The sequence below is a fragment of the Taeniopygia guttata genome, chromosome 18 (genome assembly GCF_048771995.1).
Source record: "Taeniopygia guttata chromosome 18, bTaeGut7.mat, whole genome shotgun sequence".
Classification (NCBI taxonomy): Eukaryota; Metazoa; Chordata; class Aves; order Passeriformes; family Estrildidae; genus Taeniopygia; species Taeniopygia guttata.
Window position 1 is genome coordinate 2588337 of NC_133043.1, and position 16544 is coordinate 2604880.

The following is a 16544-nucleotide window of genomic DNA, read 5'->3' on the forward strand; positions in this document are numbered from 1 at the left end:
GGAGCAGGGGTGTATGCGTCACAGGAACCTCTGTAAATGGCAGGAATTCAGTGCTGGTATTCAGGGCAGCGTTTTCAATGCTTTAATTAAATTTTGGGGAATGGAATAAAATCTTGGTGACCTTGTGGATGCAGGGAGCAGTGGATGGAGTGAGGCAGCTCCTGCCCAGCCTTAAACCTCCCAGCACATATTTCCAGCCCCTTTCCTCTGCTCCCCACCAAGGCTGTGCTGGGAGGTGGAAATGGGGGTGTCCCTGGGGGCTGCAGAAAGAAGGGGGTGTCTTCCAGAAGGTGTGGTCCTCAGGAGGAAAGAAACCTTGGGAGGGAGGTCACTTGGAGGAGGGGGTCACCTGGAGGATGGGGGTCCCTGGAGGGGGATCTCTCACAGAATGGAATCCCCAGGAGAGGGGGGGTCCTCAGGAGAGGTGGTCACATAAAAATGGGGTCCCCAGGAGGAGAGAATCCTTGGAAGGGAGGTGACTTGGAGGAGGGGGTCACCCAGAGGATGGCAGTCCCTGGCAGGGGTGGTCACACAAAGGATGGGGTCCCTGCGAGTGAAGCCCTCAGGAGGGATTGATGCCCAAAGATAGTTGCTTTTTATGTATTTTTCATGTATTTGTGGCTCTGTTGGCTATTGTTGTGTAGCTGTTTATTTTCTTAGCTAACTTCAGTGCTTTGTGAGGCAAACACATTCCTGGAATGCTGCTTTAATCTCGCTTCTTCAGCCAGCCAAGGCCATTTCACTTTCCCATCTATTTAGACACAATGTGGGGCTGGAAGCAAGGGGAAGGATTCAGTAGGGGGCCAAACCAAGAGGGGAATTAGTTCATTAACTGTACTTCTAATTGGAGACTCTTGTCAATTATGCTGATTTGCTAAACTTTATGAGAGTCAGAGCCCTGTATCATGTGTGCAATCTGCCATAAGTGTGCCTGGAGGACCTTCAATAAATGGTAACAGCTTCTTTCCTCATTTTCATCTCATTTGGCTTGTGATTTTAGGGCTGATGAGGCATCAGCATGGGGCCAGAGGAGAGAATCCTTAGAAGGGAGGTTCCTTGAAAGGGGGGATGGAGATCCCTGGCAGGGGAGATCACCCAGAGGTTGGAGGATTGGAGTCCTCCAGGGCCATGGGGTCACCTGGGGGATGGGGTTCCTGGAAAAGGGGTCCTCAGGAGGGACGGGGTCACCTGGGGGATGGGGTTCCTGGGAGAGGGGATTGTCCAGAGATTGGGGTCCTTGGGAGGGGGGGGGCCATGGATCACCCAGAGAATGGAGTGCTCAGGAGGGATGGGGTCCCCTGGAGGATGGGGTCCCTGTAAAAGGGGTCCTCGGGAGGGGAGGGGAGGGGAGGGGAGGGGAGGGGAGGGGAGGGGAGGGGAGGGGAGGGGAGGGGAGGGGAGGGGAGGGGAGGGAAGGGAAGGGAAGGGAAGGGAAGGGAAGGGAAGGGAAGGGAAGGGAAGGGAAGGGAAGGGAAGGGAAGGGAAGGGAAGGGAAGGGAAGGGAAGGGAAGGGAAGGGAAGGGAAGGGAAGGGAAGGGAAGGGAAGGGAAGGGAAGGGAAGGGAAGGGAAGGGAAGGGAAGGGAAGGGAAGGGAAGGGAAGGGGATCCCAGGACCGGGGGTGACCGGGAGGGGAGGAAGGTCAGAAGCAGGGAAGGGTTTGGCACTGCGGACCGGCCCGGGGGCGGGGTGGGAAGGGGTACCGGGGATACCGGGAGGTACCGGGGGGGTTCGGGGGCTCGAGGAAGTACTGGGGGATACCGGGGGGGTACCGGGGGGTACAGGCGGGGTTCGGGGGGCTCGGGGCTCTGCCGGCTCCGCTCCGAGGGGGCGGTGCCGGTGCCGGGCCCGGCCCCTCCGGGCCGGGTGGGACGGGAAGGGGAAGGAGCGGGGAGGAAGAGGAGGAGCTGGGCTGCACCGGGGCGCGCGTCCGTGCTCGGGGGTGCCCGTGGCTGGGGCAGCCGAGCCGGCGGGGCTGGGCGCAGAACGGTGAGAAAAACGCTTTTCCAGGGCTTTGGAGCGGGGGAAAAGGGAGATGTGGGAAGCAGGAGTGTCCTTCCTGTGAGACGCGCGGGGCTACCCGCGGCTGGGGCGCGGTGGGGACGCGGGAGGATGCTGGTGGTCTCAGGGGTGCAGGTGGATGCTGGGGATGCTCAGGGATGCAGGAGGATGCTGGGGATGTTCAGGGATGCAGGAGATGCTCAGGGACGCTCAGGGTTGCTGGGGATGCTCAGAGGAAGCTCGGAGGATGATCAGGGATGCAGGAGGATGCTCAGAGGATGCTCAGGGATGCAGGAGATGCTCAGGGACGCTCAGGGTTGCTGGGGATGCTCAGAGAATCCTCAGGGATGCAGGAGATGCTCAGAGGATGCTCAGGGATGCTGGGGATGCTCAGAGAATCCTCAGGGATGCAGGAGATGCTCAGAGGACGCTCAGGGTTGCTGGGGATGCTCAGAGAATCCTCAGGGATGCAGGAGATGCTCAGAGGATGCTCAGGGATGCTGGGGATGCTCAGAGAATCCTCAGGGATGCAGGAGATGCTCAGAGGATGCTCAGGGATGCAGGAGGATGCTCAGAGGATGCTCAGGGATGCAGGAGTATGCTCGGGGATGTTCAGGGATGCTGAGGATGCTGCGGGAGCCGTGTGGGGACAGCCCAACCCGCTCTGCTCCGTGTCATTCCTTGTCCCTGCAGGGAAACAGGGATGAGTTTGGAGGGAAGGGATTTGCAGCCCTGGGCAGGGCAGGGGTTCCCCTTAGGGGCTGATATGGGAGAAAATTCAGAGAAGGGAAAAAAATCAGAAAATGGAGAAAATGCAGCCCTTTTTAAAAAATTACCACATAAAGCCTTGATGTTATTGCGTGTTGTTATAGTCACAGTTTAAATAATTGAAGTGCTGTAAAGAGCACAGCAGAGTTTTGCTTCAGGAGCACCTCGGCTGCTGTCTTGCAGCAGCAAGATCAATAATCTTATTTTCTTGCTGTTCTGCGGGGTTGTTCACTGATGAGTTGGTTTTGCCTGGAGCCACAGCTCATTTAGCTGTGGCTGACACCCCTCTTGTTTGGTTTTCTTTTGGTTTTTTGGGTTTTTTTTGGCCTGAAGGACAAGGCAAATGTGCTGTGCAGCACTGTCACCGTGTGACCTTTAAAGCCCGTTGCCAGGTTGGTGCCTGGGAAGGGGAGGGGAGGCTTTAGAGGATCAGCTGAGCATGATTTTAAAAGCACTGGTGGCATCTCTGGGGTGGAATTAAACCCCGACCCAGCCATTCCCTTGCGATGGCTTTGATTGAGATGCCCACAAGCATTTGTGTGTCACCCACTTCCCATGCCAGCACAAATCACAGGGCAGTGCCTGAACTGAGGAGGATCCTCACAGGCTGAGACCATCTTCATTTTGCCTGCTATTAGTCCATTAAAATGCCTTGGCAGCTTTTTCTGCTCTGTGTTCCTTCCCTGCATCTGGAGTTTCAAAGAGGGTTTTGGTAGTTTTTTTTTTTCCTCCCCCAAATATAATTTTTCACCGTTCAAGTGATGCTTCTTCAGTGTCCTTCATCGTTCTGTAGATTTCGTGGAGGTGGCAGGTGTAATATGAAAAATTAATTAACATTCTTCAAATGACCCTTCCTCCAACCTGGCTGATGCAAATGAAAGCGTGGCAGAGTTCCAGTGGAGATGTGGGAGTATTTTGGGTTTTAGAAGTGGATAGAAAATAATTAGAGAAAAACAGTAACTGGCACTGGTGATTGAATCTCGTTAAATCGTCTTTGCCAGTTTTGGGGGTTTGATTAAAATATAGTAATTACTATTACTAAATTAAAATATTGTGGCTGAGGGAAGGGGTTGCTGGGTTAGACCCTTGTTTCTGTTGCTGGGAGTGCTCTTGCAGTGTGCAAACAGTGGCACTTCCAGGGCTTGCTGTGAGCAGAGGGGAGAAGCACAGTGATTTTCATGACCTGTAAGCAAGAGCTGCTGCTTTTGATTATTTTTCAAACACTCTGCTGTCACTGGGAAACATTTCTTGCCTGAAAATATCCAGAGGAGTTGTACTCATTTTTCCTGCAGGGCTTGGTTGCTATCATAGCTTGGTGTTGAAGGATTTTGTAGTTGGATTTTTTTTTTTTTTTAAGCAAAATATTTTTTTTATTTTTAATTTTTGAAGTAGTCTCAGTGTGAGGGCAGCACTCCAGGCTGGAAGTGGGATTACTTCCCAGAAATTCTCTTGCAGTGATTGTATCCCACATCCCTCATGGGATCACTGCTCCTTGGAGGACTCCAGAGCCAGTCTGGGAGTGGGAATTTGGTTCCTTTTATTCCCTTTTCCCTCCTTTCATCCCTCCCATGCTCAGGCAAGCTCTGTGTATAAAATATTTGTGTATTTATAGTGGTGTTGACATCTGAGGAACAGCCTGTGTCCTGCTACTGAGGTGATGTCGGTGCTCCAAAAAAAAAGACTTCCTGTTAAAATGCAGCCAGGGAAGGAAGTTTGAGCCATGTGGTGTGTGACAGATAACCTACACAGGCACCAGCAACATCAGCCTGCCTCTGGAGGGGCTGCTGGGAGCTGTAAAGCTGGAATATGGATAAATTCCACCGTGTTTTGGCTGAAGGGTTGAGGAATTACTCAGTTTCTTGTAGCCCTGGCTGCTGCTGAGAATTTGGGACTTTCTGTGCTGGCAGGCACTGACCCCCAGGAGAACACTGCACTGACCTGAGGCCCTGGAGAAGCTTCCAAAATGGAATGGTGGAACTGGGATTGTGGGGGTGGAGTTTGGATAGAAGTGTGTGATATCACAGGGGGGAAAACTCAGAGTTTGGGATTTTAGAATACAGTAACATATATAAAGCAAAATGGAGGTTTTAGAGTGGAGGCTGCTCCTTCTTCACCTCCTTCTCCATGGGTTTGGGTGGTTTTGTGTAATTGGATAAAAAAGTCCTCATTGCAGCCATAGGTGGTTGTTTATTGGGTTAAAAGTGAAAATAATTTAGGTGTCATTTCTCAATTGGGCAGTTTATCCTTAAAAGGCCTTGTAGAGAAAGATGGTTATAGCCATTTTGTGCCTTGTTAGTGAAGAACTGCAGAACTCACCCCTTGTGAGACTGTAATCTAGACAAGAAATAATAAACATCTGAGTCTGAGCACAAAATACCATCTCAAGAGCTTCAATCCTGGCCTTGGCAGAGGCAGAGAAGAAGCCAAAACCCAGCAGTTTCTCACTGCTGTTGCTGAAGGTGGGCTTTGTGGCACCCTCTGAGCAGCTCCTGCTCTTCTCTCACCTTCCCAGGTGAAATGTCCCAACATTCCCAGCTGAGGAAGCAGAAGGAGATGGAGACTGACCCCTGACTGCCAACTTCAGGCAGCAAACAGGGTGACAAAACCCAGGAGAGAAGAACTCTTGCAGCCCCCAGCCCTCCATCCCTCACCAGGTACGTGCAGGGAAGAACATTTCCCGTGTAATCCCATTTATGAATTCCATTTCTTTTTCCTCTCCCTGAGGCCATGTGCAGATGAAAAGGTTAAAATGGGCTGCAGGAGCAGCGGGTGGTGCTGGCCCTGCTCCAGCAGGGAAGGGGGTTACTCACAGCCCATTGCACAGCCCTGGGGCAGCTGGCTGCTCTCCCTGCCCTGGCTGCCTGCCCGCAGCTCCTGCCAGCAGCCTGGAATTCTCCTCCCCCAGCAGCCTGGAATTCTGCTCCTGCCAGCAGCCTGGAATTCAGCTCCTGCCAGCAGCCTGGAATTCTGCTCCCCCAGCAGGAGCAGCTGGGATTGGGATCCACGGGGAGAGAAATGGAATAAGCCTGGCTTAAGTCAGGGCTAGTGTGTTGGCCTGGAGCTGGTCCTGCCCTGCGGTGGAGGTGTGGCTCCAAGGCATCCTGAGGCATCTTCAGCCCAAATTCCCAGTTGGATTCCCAACTGCTCTCATTCTCAATTGCCAATTTCTCTCACTGCCAGTTTCTCTCATTCCCAGTTCCCAAGTGCTCTCATTCCCAGTTGCCAGTTTCTCTTATTCCCGGTTTCATTCCCAATTTCTCTGATTCCCAATTCCCAATTGCTCTCATTCCCAGTTTCTCCCATTCCCAATTGCTCTCATTCCCAATTCCCGGTTTCTCTCATTGCCAATTTCTCTTATTCCCAATGTCTCTCATTCCTCATTCCCAGTTTCTCCTATTTCCAGTTTCTCCCATTCCCAGTTTCTTCCATTTCCCATTCACAATTGCTCTCATTCCCAATCCCCAGTTTCTCTCATTGCCAGTTTTCCTTATTCCCGATGTCTCTTGTTCCTCATTCCCAGTTTCTCCCATTCCCAGTCTCTCTCATTCCCAGTTTCTCCCATTCCCAATTTCCAGTCTCTCCCATTCCCAATCTCTCTTATTCCCAATTTCTCTCTATTCCCAGTTCCCAGTTTCTCTCATTCCCAATTCCCAGTCTTTCCTATTCCCAGTTTCTCCCATTCCCAATCTCTTATTCCCAATATTTCTCATTCCCAATTCCCAATATTTCTCATTCCCAATTCCCAGTTTCTCTCATTCCCAATTCCCAGTCTCTCCCATTCCCAATTCCCAGTCTCTCCCATTCCCAGTTTCTCTCATTCCAAATTTCTCTCATTCCCAATTCCAGTCTCTCCCATTCCCTGCCTCTCCCATTCCCAGTTTTTCCCATTCCCAATCTCTCTTCTTCCCAATTTGTCCCATTCCCAATCATGCAAACCTTTCCATGAAAACACAAAAACAAGCGGCGCTGAACGCTGCAGCGGCCTGGCCTCGGCTTTGGAAATTATTTTGTCATTTACTAAAAAATCTGTATTTTTTTCCCCTAGAGGCAGAGCCGAGGATGGCCCCGGGCGGGCCCAGCGGGGCGGGGGTGTGGCGGCAAACGCGGGCGCTGCTCTTCAAGAACTGCCTGGTCAAGTGCAGGACCAAGAAAAGCAGCGTGCAGGTCAGGTGTTATTATTATTATTATTATTATTATTATTATTATTATTATTATTATTATTATTATTATTATTATTGAATTATGCATATTATATAGCATAGTAATTATATATTTATAATTATACATATTATATAACATAGTAGTTCTATATAATAACATAAGTCAGGAACATTAGTTCATGAGGCTTTATGGTTTGCTCTGAATTTTGGGGTGCAATGCACTTTTTTAGAAGGAGTTTTGTGATCCTTGGTATGAAAGATACTCTAATGTGTTAGGCTTTATCGAGATAATAGTCCTGAATATTAAATTATATGTATTTATAGATATAAATATATGCATAATTATACACGTATTATAATATCCAATTATGCAATTACACTGCTGCTATTATTATTATTATCATCATCATAATATAATTTTGCATATTATGTAGCATAGTAATTATATATTTTTAATTATGCATATTATATAACATAGTAGTTCTATATAATAACATAAGTTATGAACATAAGTTCAGGAGGTTTGATGGTCTGCTCTGAATTTTGGGGTGCAATGGGATTTTTCAGAATGAGTTTTGTGATCCTTGGTTTAAAAAATATTCTAATGTGTAATGGTTTATCTTTACAGATAATAATCCTGAATATTAAATTATATATATTTATATATAAATATGTGCATAATTATAATTATGCATATATTATAATATGCACGTATGCTGCTATTATTATTATTATTATTATTATTATTATTATTATTATTATTATGTGTTTTTCCTCTGTTTCTCCCATTCTGGCTGATCCTAATGAGTATATAATGAATTTTTTTGATCCTTTGAACTACTGAATTTTGAAATATTTCAATTTTTTCATACAAGAGGTGCTTTTCCCTCTGTTTTTCCTCTTCTTGCTGATCCTGATGAGCATGATGCACCCTCACAGGAATTATGAGGAGGATTTTTTGAAATATTACATTTTTTTGGTGCAGGAGGTGCCTACCCTGTAGTTTCTCCCATTCTGGCTGATCCTGATGAATATAGAATGAATTTTTTTGACCCTTTGATATACTGAATTATAAAATATTCCAATATTTTTTTCATCCAGGAAGAGCTTTTCCCACTGCTTTTCTTCTTCTGGCTGATCCTGATGAGTATATAAAGAGCTTTTTTGACCCTTTGAGATACTGAATTTTAAAATACTCAATTTTTTGTGCCCAAAGTGCTTGTCTTGCTATTTTTCCAGTTCTGCAGATCCTGATGAGTATATAATGAGATGTTTTTTGACCTTTTGAGATACTAAATAATAAAATATTCCATTTTTTTTTCATCCAGGAGGTGCTTTCCCTGTTGATGGCTGATCCCGATGAGTATATAATGAGTTTTTTTGACTCTCTGAAATACTGAATTTTGAAATATTCCATTTTTTTCCATGCAGGAGGTGCTTTTCCCCCTGTTTTTCCTCTTCTGGCTGATCCTGATGAGCATGATGCACCCTCACAGGAAATACGAGGAGGTGCCCAATGTGGACCTGGGCCCCCTGGACCTCTCGGTGCTGCTGGATTCTGTCATCGGCTACACCCCCCCCACAGCCCTGGCCCGGGAAATCATGAAGAAAGTGGCTTTTGACAACTTTGAGGATGGTATTCACACCCTAAATCCTTTCTTTTCTGTCCCTAAATCCTTTTTTTTTTGGTTATATATTTTTTGTTGTAGTTGGGTTGAGGTTTTATTGCTAATTTTATGGTTTTTTGTTGATTTTTTAGGCTTTTTTTACAAGTTCAGAGATTTTTTTTTGGCTGATTTTCGGATTTTTTCTCTGGTATTATGGTTTTTTTTACACGTCTTTGGTGGTTTTTGCTGGTCTTAGTTTTTTCTTCGGCATGGGTTTTTTTTTATTGGTTGGTTTTAGGGTCTTTTTTCCTGGTTTGGCTTTCATGTTTCTCTGTTTATTTTCTTTGCTTGCTTTTTCTCCTTTTTTTGGGTTTCTTTCTCCTTTGTTTGTTTTTTTCTCATTTGTTTGATATTTTCCCACTTCTATGTTTTTATTCTCATTTGTTTGGGGTTTTCCCCTTTGTTTGGGTTTTCCCATTTTGTTTGGTTTTTTTTTCCCATTTGTATGGGTTTTTCCTCATTTCTTTCTCTTTTTTTTTTTTCTTTTTTCCCCCCAACACTTTCCTGCACACATCTCACTCACAACAAAAACGTATTTCTCATTCTGGAATGGTTCGGCTGGGAAGGGTCTCCAAGCCCCAATAAGTCCTTAATGATTTTTATGTCATTTCTTTAAAGTGCTGCACATTTTTATTCCAAGCTGTGGCAGGGAATAAATAAAAAATGAATAATTGCTGTATTATATTGCATTATATTGTATTATATATCATGTTATATCAATAAAACTACATAGTATGATATAATATCGTAATCATATCATATCAATCATTTATATTATATTATATTATATTATATTATATTATATTATATTATATTATATTATATTATATTATATTATATTATATCATATCATATCATATCATATCATATCATATCATATTATTATATTTATTATATATAATATCATATATTATATCATTATATCATATTATATAATATTACATTATATCATACTTAGTTTTATATTATTTTTATATTTATATTATTAATTTTTATATTTATATTATTTATTATAGTTTCATTATATTTATTGTGTTAATTATAATACATATAATAAATATATATAATATGTTTATTTATATTTATTATATATATTATAAGTATATAATAAATATATATATACTTATATATAATAAATATGCAAGTGTATTTATTATCATATTGTTTATATATCTTATTATTATATCATATTATTTTTATATTATGTTATATTATCTTCTGTAATTTTTATATTATTTTTTATATTTTTATATAATTTTATTATATATTTATATTACATTTTTATATTTTACATCTCTATTTTAATACACCCAGGCCTGATCACAGAGGAGTATCTGAGTGAGGAGGAGCTGGAAGAGGCGAGTTTCCTCAAACCCTCCAACTTTGTGGGGGTGGTGTTCAAGGACTCCCTGTCCTACCAGCTGCGCTTCCGTGACTCCGTCGCCATGTCCGGCCTCTACACCGAGTCCAGAGGTAACCTGCATGGGGAGAACTGAAAATCATCCCACCTTTTCCTTTTTTGGGTTTTTTTTGTTGTGTATATTGGTTTGTGGGTGTTGGTGGTGGTGTTATCAGAGAGTGGGGCAGCTGTAACTCTATTTTTTGGGATTTTAATGTGGAATGGCCTGGCTTGAACGGTCTTACTGGAGATGATTATTCCCTATTTAATTGTAAATCTAGAGGTAAACCTGCATGGGAATAAGATGGAAAATTATCCCACGTTTTCCTTTTTTTGGGTTTTTCTTGTTGTGTATATTGGTTAGTGGCGGTTGGTGATGGTGTTATCAGGGAGTGCAGCTGTAAATCATTCTCTGGGATTTTGACATGGCATGGCCTGGTTTAGAAGGGCTCCTGAAGATGATTGTTCCCTATTTAATCATAAATCCAGAGGTAAACCTGCATGGGAATAAGCTGGAAAGTCATCCCCTATTTTCCTTTTTTTTGGGGTGTTTTTGTTGCGTATATTGGTTTGTGGGTGTTGGTGGTGGTGTTGTCAGGGAGTGGGGCAGCTGTAACTCTATTTTTGGGGATTTTAATGTGGAATAACCTGGCTTGAACGGTCTACTGGAGATGGTTATTCCCTATTTAATCATAAATCCAGAGAGAAATAGAAATCCAGAGGTAAACCTACACAGGAATAACTGGAAAATCATCCCATATTTTCCTTCATTTGGTTTTTTTGTTGTGTATATTGGTTTGTGGGGGTTGTTGGTGGTGTTATCGGGGAGTGGGGCAGCTGTAACTCTATTTATTGGGATTTTCCGTGGAATTGTGGCACGCCGGGCCTGGCGGGCTCCTGAGGCCGTGCTTCCCTGTGTCCCTGCAGCCGCCTGCTCCAGCCTGCGCAGGAGCTGCGAGTCCGTCACCTACTGGAGCTCGGGGTTCACCGCGCTGCAGGCCTGCATCGACGCGGCCATCATCCAGGTGAGACCCCCCGTGAAATCCCACAGCATCCCACAGCACCCCACAGCACCCCACAGCATCCCACAACATCCCACAAAACCCCACAAAATCCCACAACATCCCACAAAATCCCATAACACCCCACAACATCCCACAAAACCCCACAAAATCCCACAACATCCCACAAAACCCCACAATATCCCACAACATTGCAGAAAATCTCACTAAATCCCACAACATCCCACAAAACCCCACAAAATTCCACAAAACCCCACAGCACCCCACAAAACCCCACAACACCACACAAAATCCCACAATATCCCACAAAATCACAGAAAATCTCACTAAATCCCACAACATCCCACAAAGCCCCAAAAAATTCCACAAAACCCCACAGCACCCCACAAAACCCCACAAAATTCCACAAAACCCCACAGCACCCCACAACATCCCACAGCACCCCACAGCACCCCACAAAACCCCACAAAACCCCACAACACCCCACAATTACCCACAAAACCCCACAATATCCCACAACATTGCAGAAAATCTCACTAAATCCCACAACATCCCACAAAATCCCACAAAACTCCACAGCACCCCACAAAACCCCACAAAATCCCACAACATCCCACAGAATCCCATAACACTCCACAACATCCCACAAAACCCCACAAAATTCCACAAAACCCCCCAACACCCCACAGCACCCCACAACATCCCACAACACCCCACAACATCCCACAAAATCCCACAAAATCCCATAAAATCCCACAAAATTGGGGCTGGGAACACAAACCCTGTGAGGAACCACTGAGGGACTGGGGGTGCTCAGCCTGGAGAAAAGGAGACTCAGGGATGTGCTTGAAGGTCCCTGAAGGGTGGCTGTGGCCAGGTGGGGTTGGGCTCTTTCTCCAGGAACTGACAGAACCAGAGGTCACAGCCTCAGGCTGCACCAAGGGAAATACAGGTTGGATATCAGGAAAAAGTGTTTTATAAAAAGGAGATAAAGTTCTGGAGTGGCTGCCCGGGGAGGTGGTGCAGTCACCATCCCTGGGGGTGTTTAACAAAGCCTGGATGTGGCTCTGGGTGCCAGGGTTTGGTTCAGGTGTTGGGGCTGGGCTGGGCTCCATGATCTTGGAGGTCTCTTCCAACCTGGTGATTCTGTGAATTCTTTGAAAATCCCGCAAAATCTCATTAAATCCCACCCTCACCCCAAGGAATGGCAGATTCAGGGGCTGCTTAATCTGCCTGTTAATCCTGGGAGATGCTGTGTCAGATCCCAGCTGGGATCTGATCAGAAGGCAGAAATTTTGGGGTGGGTTTGGCCATGTTTTGTCCAGGGAAAACATGGGAATAATCCCATAAAATCCCATCCTCACCCCAAAAAAGGGCAGATCCAGGGGCTGCCTGCTAATCCTTTATCTATAAATCTTGGGAGATGCTGTGTCAGATCCCAGCTGAGATCTGATCAGAAGGCAGAAGTTTTGGGGTGGGTTTGGCCATGTTTTGTCCAGGTACCACTGCAAAAATCCCATAAAATCCCATCCTAACCCCAAGAAAGGGCACATCCAGGGGCTGCCTGCTAATCCTTTATTTGTAAATCCTGGGAGATGCTGTATCAGATCTCAGCTGGCATCTGATCAGAAGGCAGAAGTTTTGGGGCTGGTTTGGCCATGTTCTGTCCAGGACTGTTTTCCAAGATTTCCCCAATCCTGTTGGGTTGGACTATGAGGATTTTTGCCTCCATTTGCATCCCAGAGTTGCTGATCATCCAGCACAACCCTCCTCAAATGCTCACCCCAAAATGCCATTCCACCCAGGAGCTGCAGAATTTGCCTTATTTTGGTGTCACAATTGCCCAGCCATTTTTCCCAGTTTCCCTCTCCGCACCCTGCTCATGGTGGCAGCAAATTCCATGTTTTTAAGTGACAGAAATTCCACATTTCCTCATTTTATCCCCAGGCATGCAGGTGTTTTCCAGTCCTGCTTTTGGCCTGGAATTTGGGGTCAGGAAGATTTTGGGCTTTCCAGATCTCCCCTCTGCCAGTGAGGGAGGAGTGGTTGGGATGGGGCTGAAAAATCAGGAAAAATGTTAAATTAACTCTTCCTCCTCTTCCTTCCAGCTGAAGACAAACCATTCTGTTTGGGAGCAGCTGGATCTGACCAGAGCCGTGGTGATGGGAGAGGATGCAGTGGTGGAAATCGATAATTTCCCTCGTGCAATCATTTTAATTTACCTGGTGATTGCATTCTCCCCCTTTGGGTATTATTTGGCAATTCACATCGTGGCAGAAAAGGAGAGGAAGCTGAAGGAGTTCTTGAAAATTTTGGGACTCCATGACACTGCCTTCTGGTATGTGTTTGGTATAACCTGCTCCTTAGAAAAGAAAAAAAAAAATACAAATAAAAATAATTATATTTAAAAAATTATTATATATTAAAAAATTCTAGTTAATCTCTTCCATCCCACCCTCCAATTCTTAAATTGTTTTCAGTCTTTAAGTGTAAACAACCAAAAACTGAGAGATTCTCTACAAACAGAGAGACACAGTACCATGAAAATATGAATATTTTAATAAGTAATCCTGCTGCATTTATTCATGTAAAGCTACACCGGATTAGAGGCATTAAACCTCATCATGTGTGAGGTTTTATGGAGGTTTTTAAGCATTTTTGGCTTGCTACCTTCTTTCCTAGAAGCTCAACAGGTAACCTGCAGCCTGGCACATAATTAAATTAATCCAACTCTGTAATTTGAACATGCCAGAGCAGTCTCAGCAACAGGCCTTCAATTGTTTCCTCACCTTGATAAAAATTGGCCTGGGCAATAGAATATTTCGTTTTTCTCCCAAATGATGTGTTAATTTGAAATCATTGATAGCTGAGGGGATAAAAACAGGTTTTGCTTTGCCCTTTCTGGCAGGGTTTTCACAGCTGCACTGAAACAGCCACCTGGGGTGGTTGGAATGATTTTTTTTTTTAGTTGTTTAGAGAAAATGTGTCTTTTTTGGCTACCTGAACACAAACCACCCATGTTTGCTGAGGTCAGAGTTGCTCCCAGACTCACAGCTCTGTTTTTCAACAGAGCAGGATTTTATTGCCCTGCCCAGCAGCCTGTATTAAATTTTAAACAGAATGTCTTGAATTATTGAAACCTACTACTCTGTTACCCTCTTTTGCCTATACCAGGGAATTAATTATGCAAAAAATAAAGGTGAATCACCTTATAGTGCATCTTCAGCTGCCCTGGGTCTTGCTGTGTGCCAAGAACACCCCCAGGATGTTTTATTTAGGTTTTGTTGCATGCTTGGCCTTTGGTGCAGTGAGACAGAGAGTTAGAAATTAATTTGAGGTAGAAGTCTGTCTGGAATAATAAAGAGTGCTGGGTTTTGCTGTTTGTGTGGCTGGGGATTCATTCATTTCTCTGCTTTTTTCTCCCTAGGCTGTCCTGGGTTCTGCTCTACGTGAGCCTGATTTTTGTCATGTCCATCCTCATGGCTGTGATCGCCACGGCCTCGTCCCTCTTCCCCCAGAGCAGTGCCTTTGTCATATTCCTCCTTTTTTTCCTCTATGGAGTCTCCTCTGTGAGTATTCCTGGCCCTGAGCAGCTCAGCCATCCCATCCCTGGGGGTTTCCTTGTTTTATTCCCTTCCCACCTGATCTTGTTCCCTCTGCCCAAATATTTGTTGTTTCTGGGGGATTGAGCAGTGCTGGGAATCCGAGCTGTCCCATCCCTTCCTTGGGTTTTCTCCTGTTTTTAGGATGTTCTATCTTGCCCTGATTTGTAAAAGTGTTAAGTTTTATCTTATAGTTATTTTAAAAGTTTTAAAGTTCTTTTAAAATTTTTATATACATCCTGATGTTTACATATTTCTACTGCAGTTCTCACACCATGTTCATGTAAATAATGATTGTTTTGCATTCTTCTTTGTGGGAGGAGAGAATTAATGATTGTTGGTTTGACAGTGTGGTTGGAGAGGTGGTAATTTCCTCCTCCAATCCACTGTCACTTTTAGAATTCTATATATTTGCGAGGTCAAAAATAAAATTAGCTTTTTTTCTCTTTTAAACTTACCAAGCTTCTGTGTACTCATTTGCTCTCCAGTAGTGACAGTTGTACAGGTGTCACCCATTGCCATGAAAAATGCTTTTCCCTCCTGAAATATCTGAGTTTATAATCATAAGGTTTTGAGTTTTCAACCCTCCACAGAACCATTCTGCAGTCCAGGTCCTCTTCAGAACATTTCCTGTTAGTACAGAATTTAATGCTAAGAGCCTAATAAATTGTCAGAGAATGATAAAAACCACATCACAAATGTATTTGTGTATCCAATTGCTTGTCTGGGTTGATAAGAGGAGCAGTTGGACTTGATCTTGAAAGTATTTTACAGCTGAAAATGATTCCATGAATCTGTGCTGTAGTGACTATACCAGGAAAATTATACTGTGTTATAAATTCTATGATGGTCAGAGGCAGCTGTGGTAGTTTCCCATAGTTTTTCTACACAATTTCTATATTATTATCATTTTTTAAATATCATTATCATTATCATCACTACTATTATTATTACAGCTCTTTCCTGTCTGATTTTCCCTCTGCCCTCAGGTTTTCTTTGCCCTGATGCTGACCCCTCTGTTTAAGAAGTCCAAGCACGTGGGGATAGTGGAGTTCCTGGCAACTCTGGTTTTTGGCTTTGTGGGCCTCAACATCGTCCTGCTGGAGGATTTCCCCAAATCCTTCGTGTGGATCCTCAGCCCTTTGTGTCAGTGCAGCTTCTTGATTGGTGTTGCACAGGTAAATCCCCACCTGCCCCTGCAGCAGCAGCCATGCATCATTTATCAACAGCCCTTGATGAGGGTTTTAAATAGATATTTTTAATAAAATAAAATATCTGATGGTGGGTAAAATGCTTTTTTTTAATGGCAGTTTAATATGCAGCACCATAAAGGAGCTTTGTGTCAATTATTTGTGTCCATTTTGATAATTTCTCATTATTTTTGGCTTTTTTGCCAAGTTTTTTGCCAAATTTTGAGATTCTTTTTTTTGCCCTGTGCTGTTTTGCCTTTTTGGTGTGTGAGATCTCTCCCTGCAGGTCATGCATCTGGAGGATTATGAGGATGGGGCAACATTTGCAAACATCAATGCTGGTCCTTACCCACTGTGCATCTCTCTGATTCTCCTGGTGCTGGACAGCATCTTTTACCTGCTTGTAGCTGTCTACCTTGACCAGGTGATGCCAGGTGAGTTCCTGACAGAAGCTGGGCTCTGAGAGGCTCATCCTGAAATCCTGAGCCCCCCAGGCTGGTGGCATCTCCTCCCTAAATTCTCTGGAGAAAGGAGGTGATGCAGTTTTCACATTGAATTTCACACATCTGGCTGAAAGAATTTATATTCTGTCAAAACTGTGAGGTCTGAGGAGGGGGCCTTAAAAAGCTTAATTTTCTCCTCTTTATATGGGAAAAACTTCCTTCCTGAGTTAACTACAACCTCAGCCTTTCCAGTTTCCTCTTGGAGGGCTGGAAATCAAAGTCTGCTCTTCCTCT

General features: G+C 44.4%; 1 protein-coding gene across 2 annotated transcripts in view; it reads left to right on the forward strand.

Annotated features, from left to right (window-relative positions):
* The first annotated feature begins 1869 nt into the window (after positions 1-1869).
* The window catches only part of ABCA5 (ATP binding cassette subfamily A member 5), a 41767-nt gene continuing 27092 nt past the window's right edge, over positions 1870-16544 (forward strand). Inside the window, exons 1-10 of one of the 2 annotated variants that reach the window (XM_041719820.2) lie at positions 1870-1987; positions 5280-5421; positions 6813-6931; positions 8359-8563; positions 9909-10067; positions 10921-11018; positions 13124-13353; positions 14443-14584; positions 15607-15795; positions 16094-16241. In XM_041719820.2, the coding sequence (XP_041575754.2) occupies positions 6827-6931; positions 8359-8563; positions 9909-10067; positions 10921-11018; positions 13124-13353; positions 14443-14584; positions 15607-15795; positions 16094-16241 (1276 nt within the window). In that variant the 5' untranslated portion in view covers positions 1870-1987; positions 5280-5421; positions 6813-6826. Of the gene's footprint in view, positions 1988-5279; positions 5422-6812; positions 6932-8358; positions 8564-9908; positions 10068-10920; positions 11019-13123; positions 13354-14442; positions 14585-15606; positions 15796-16093; positions 16242-16544 lie in introns of those variants that run through there. The other variant, XM_072936921.1, reaches the window with a different exon arrangement.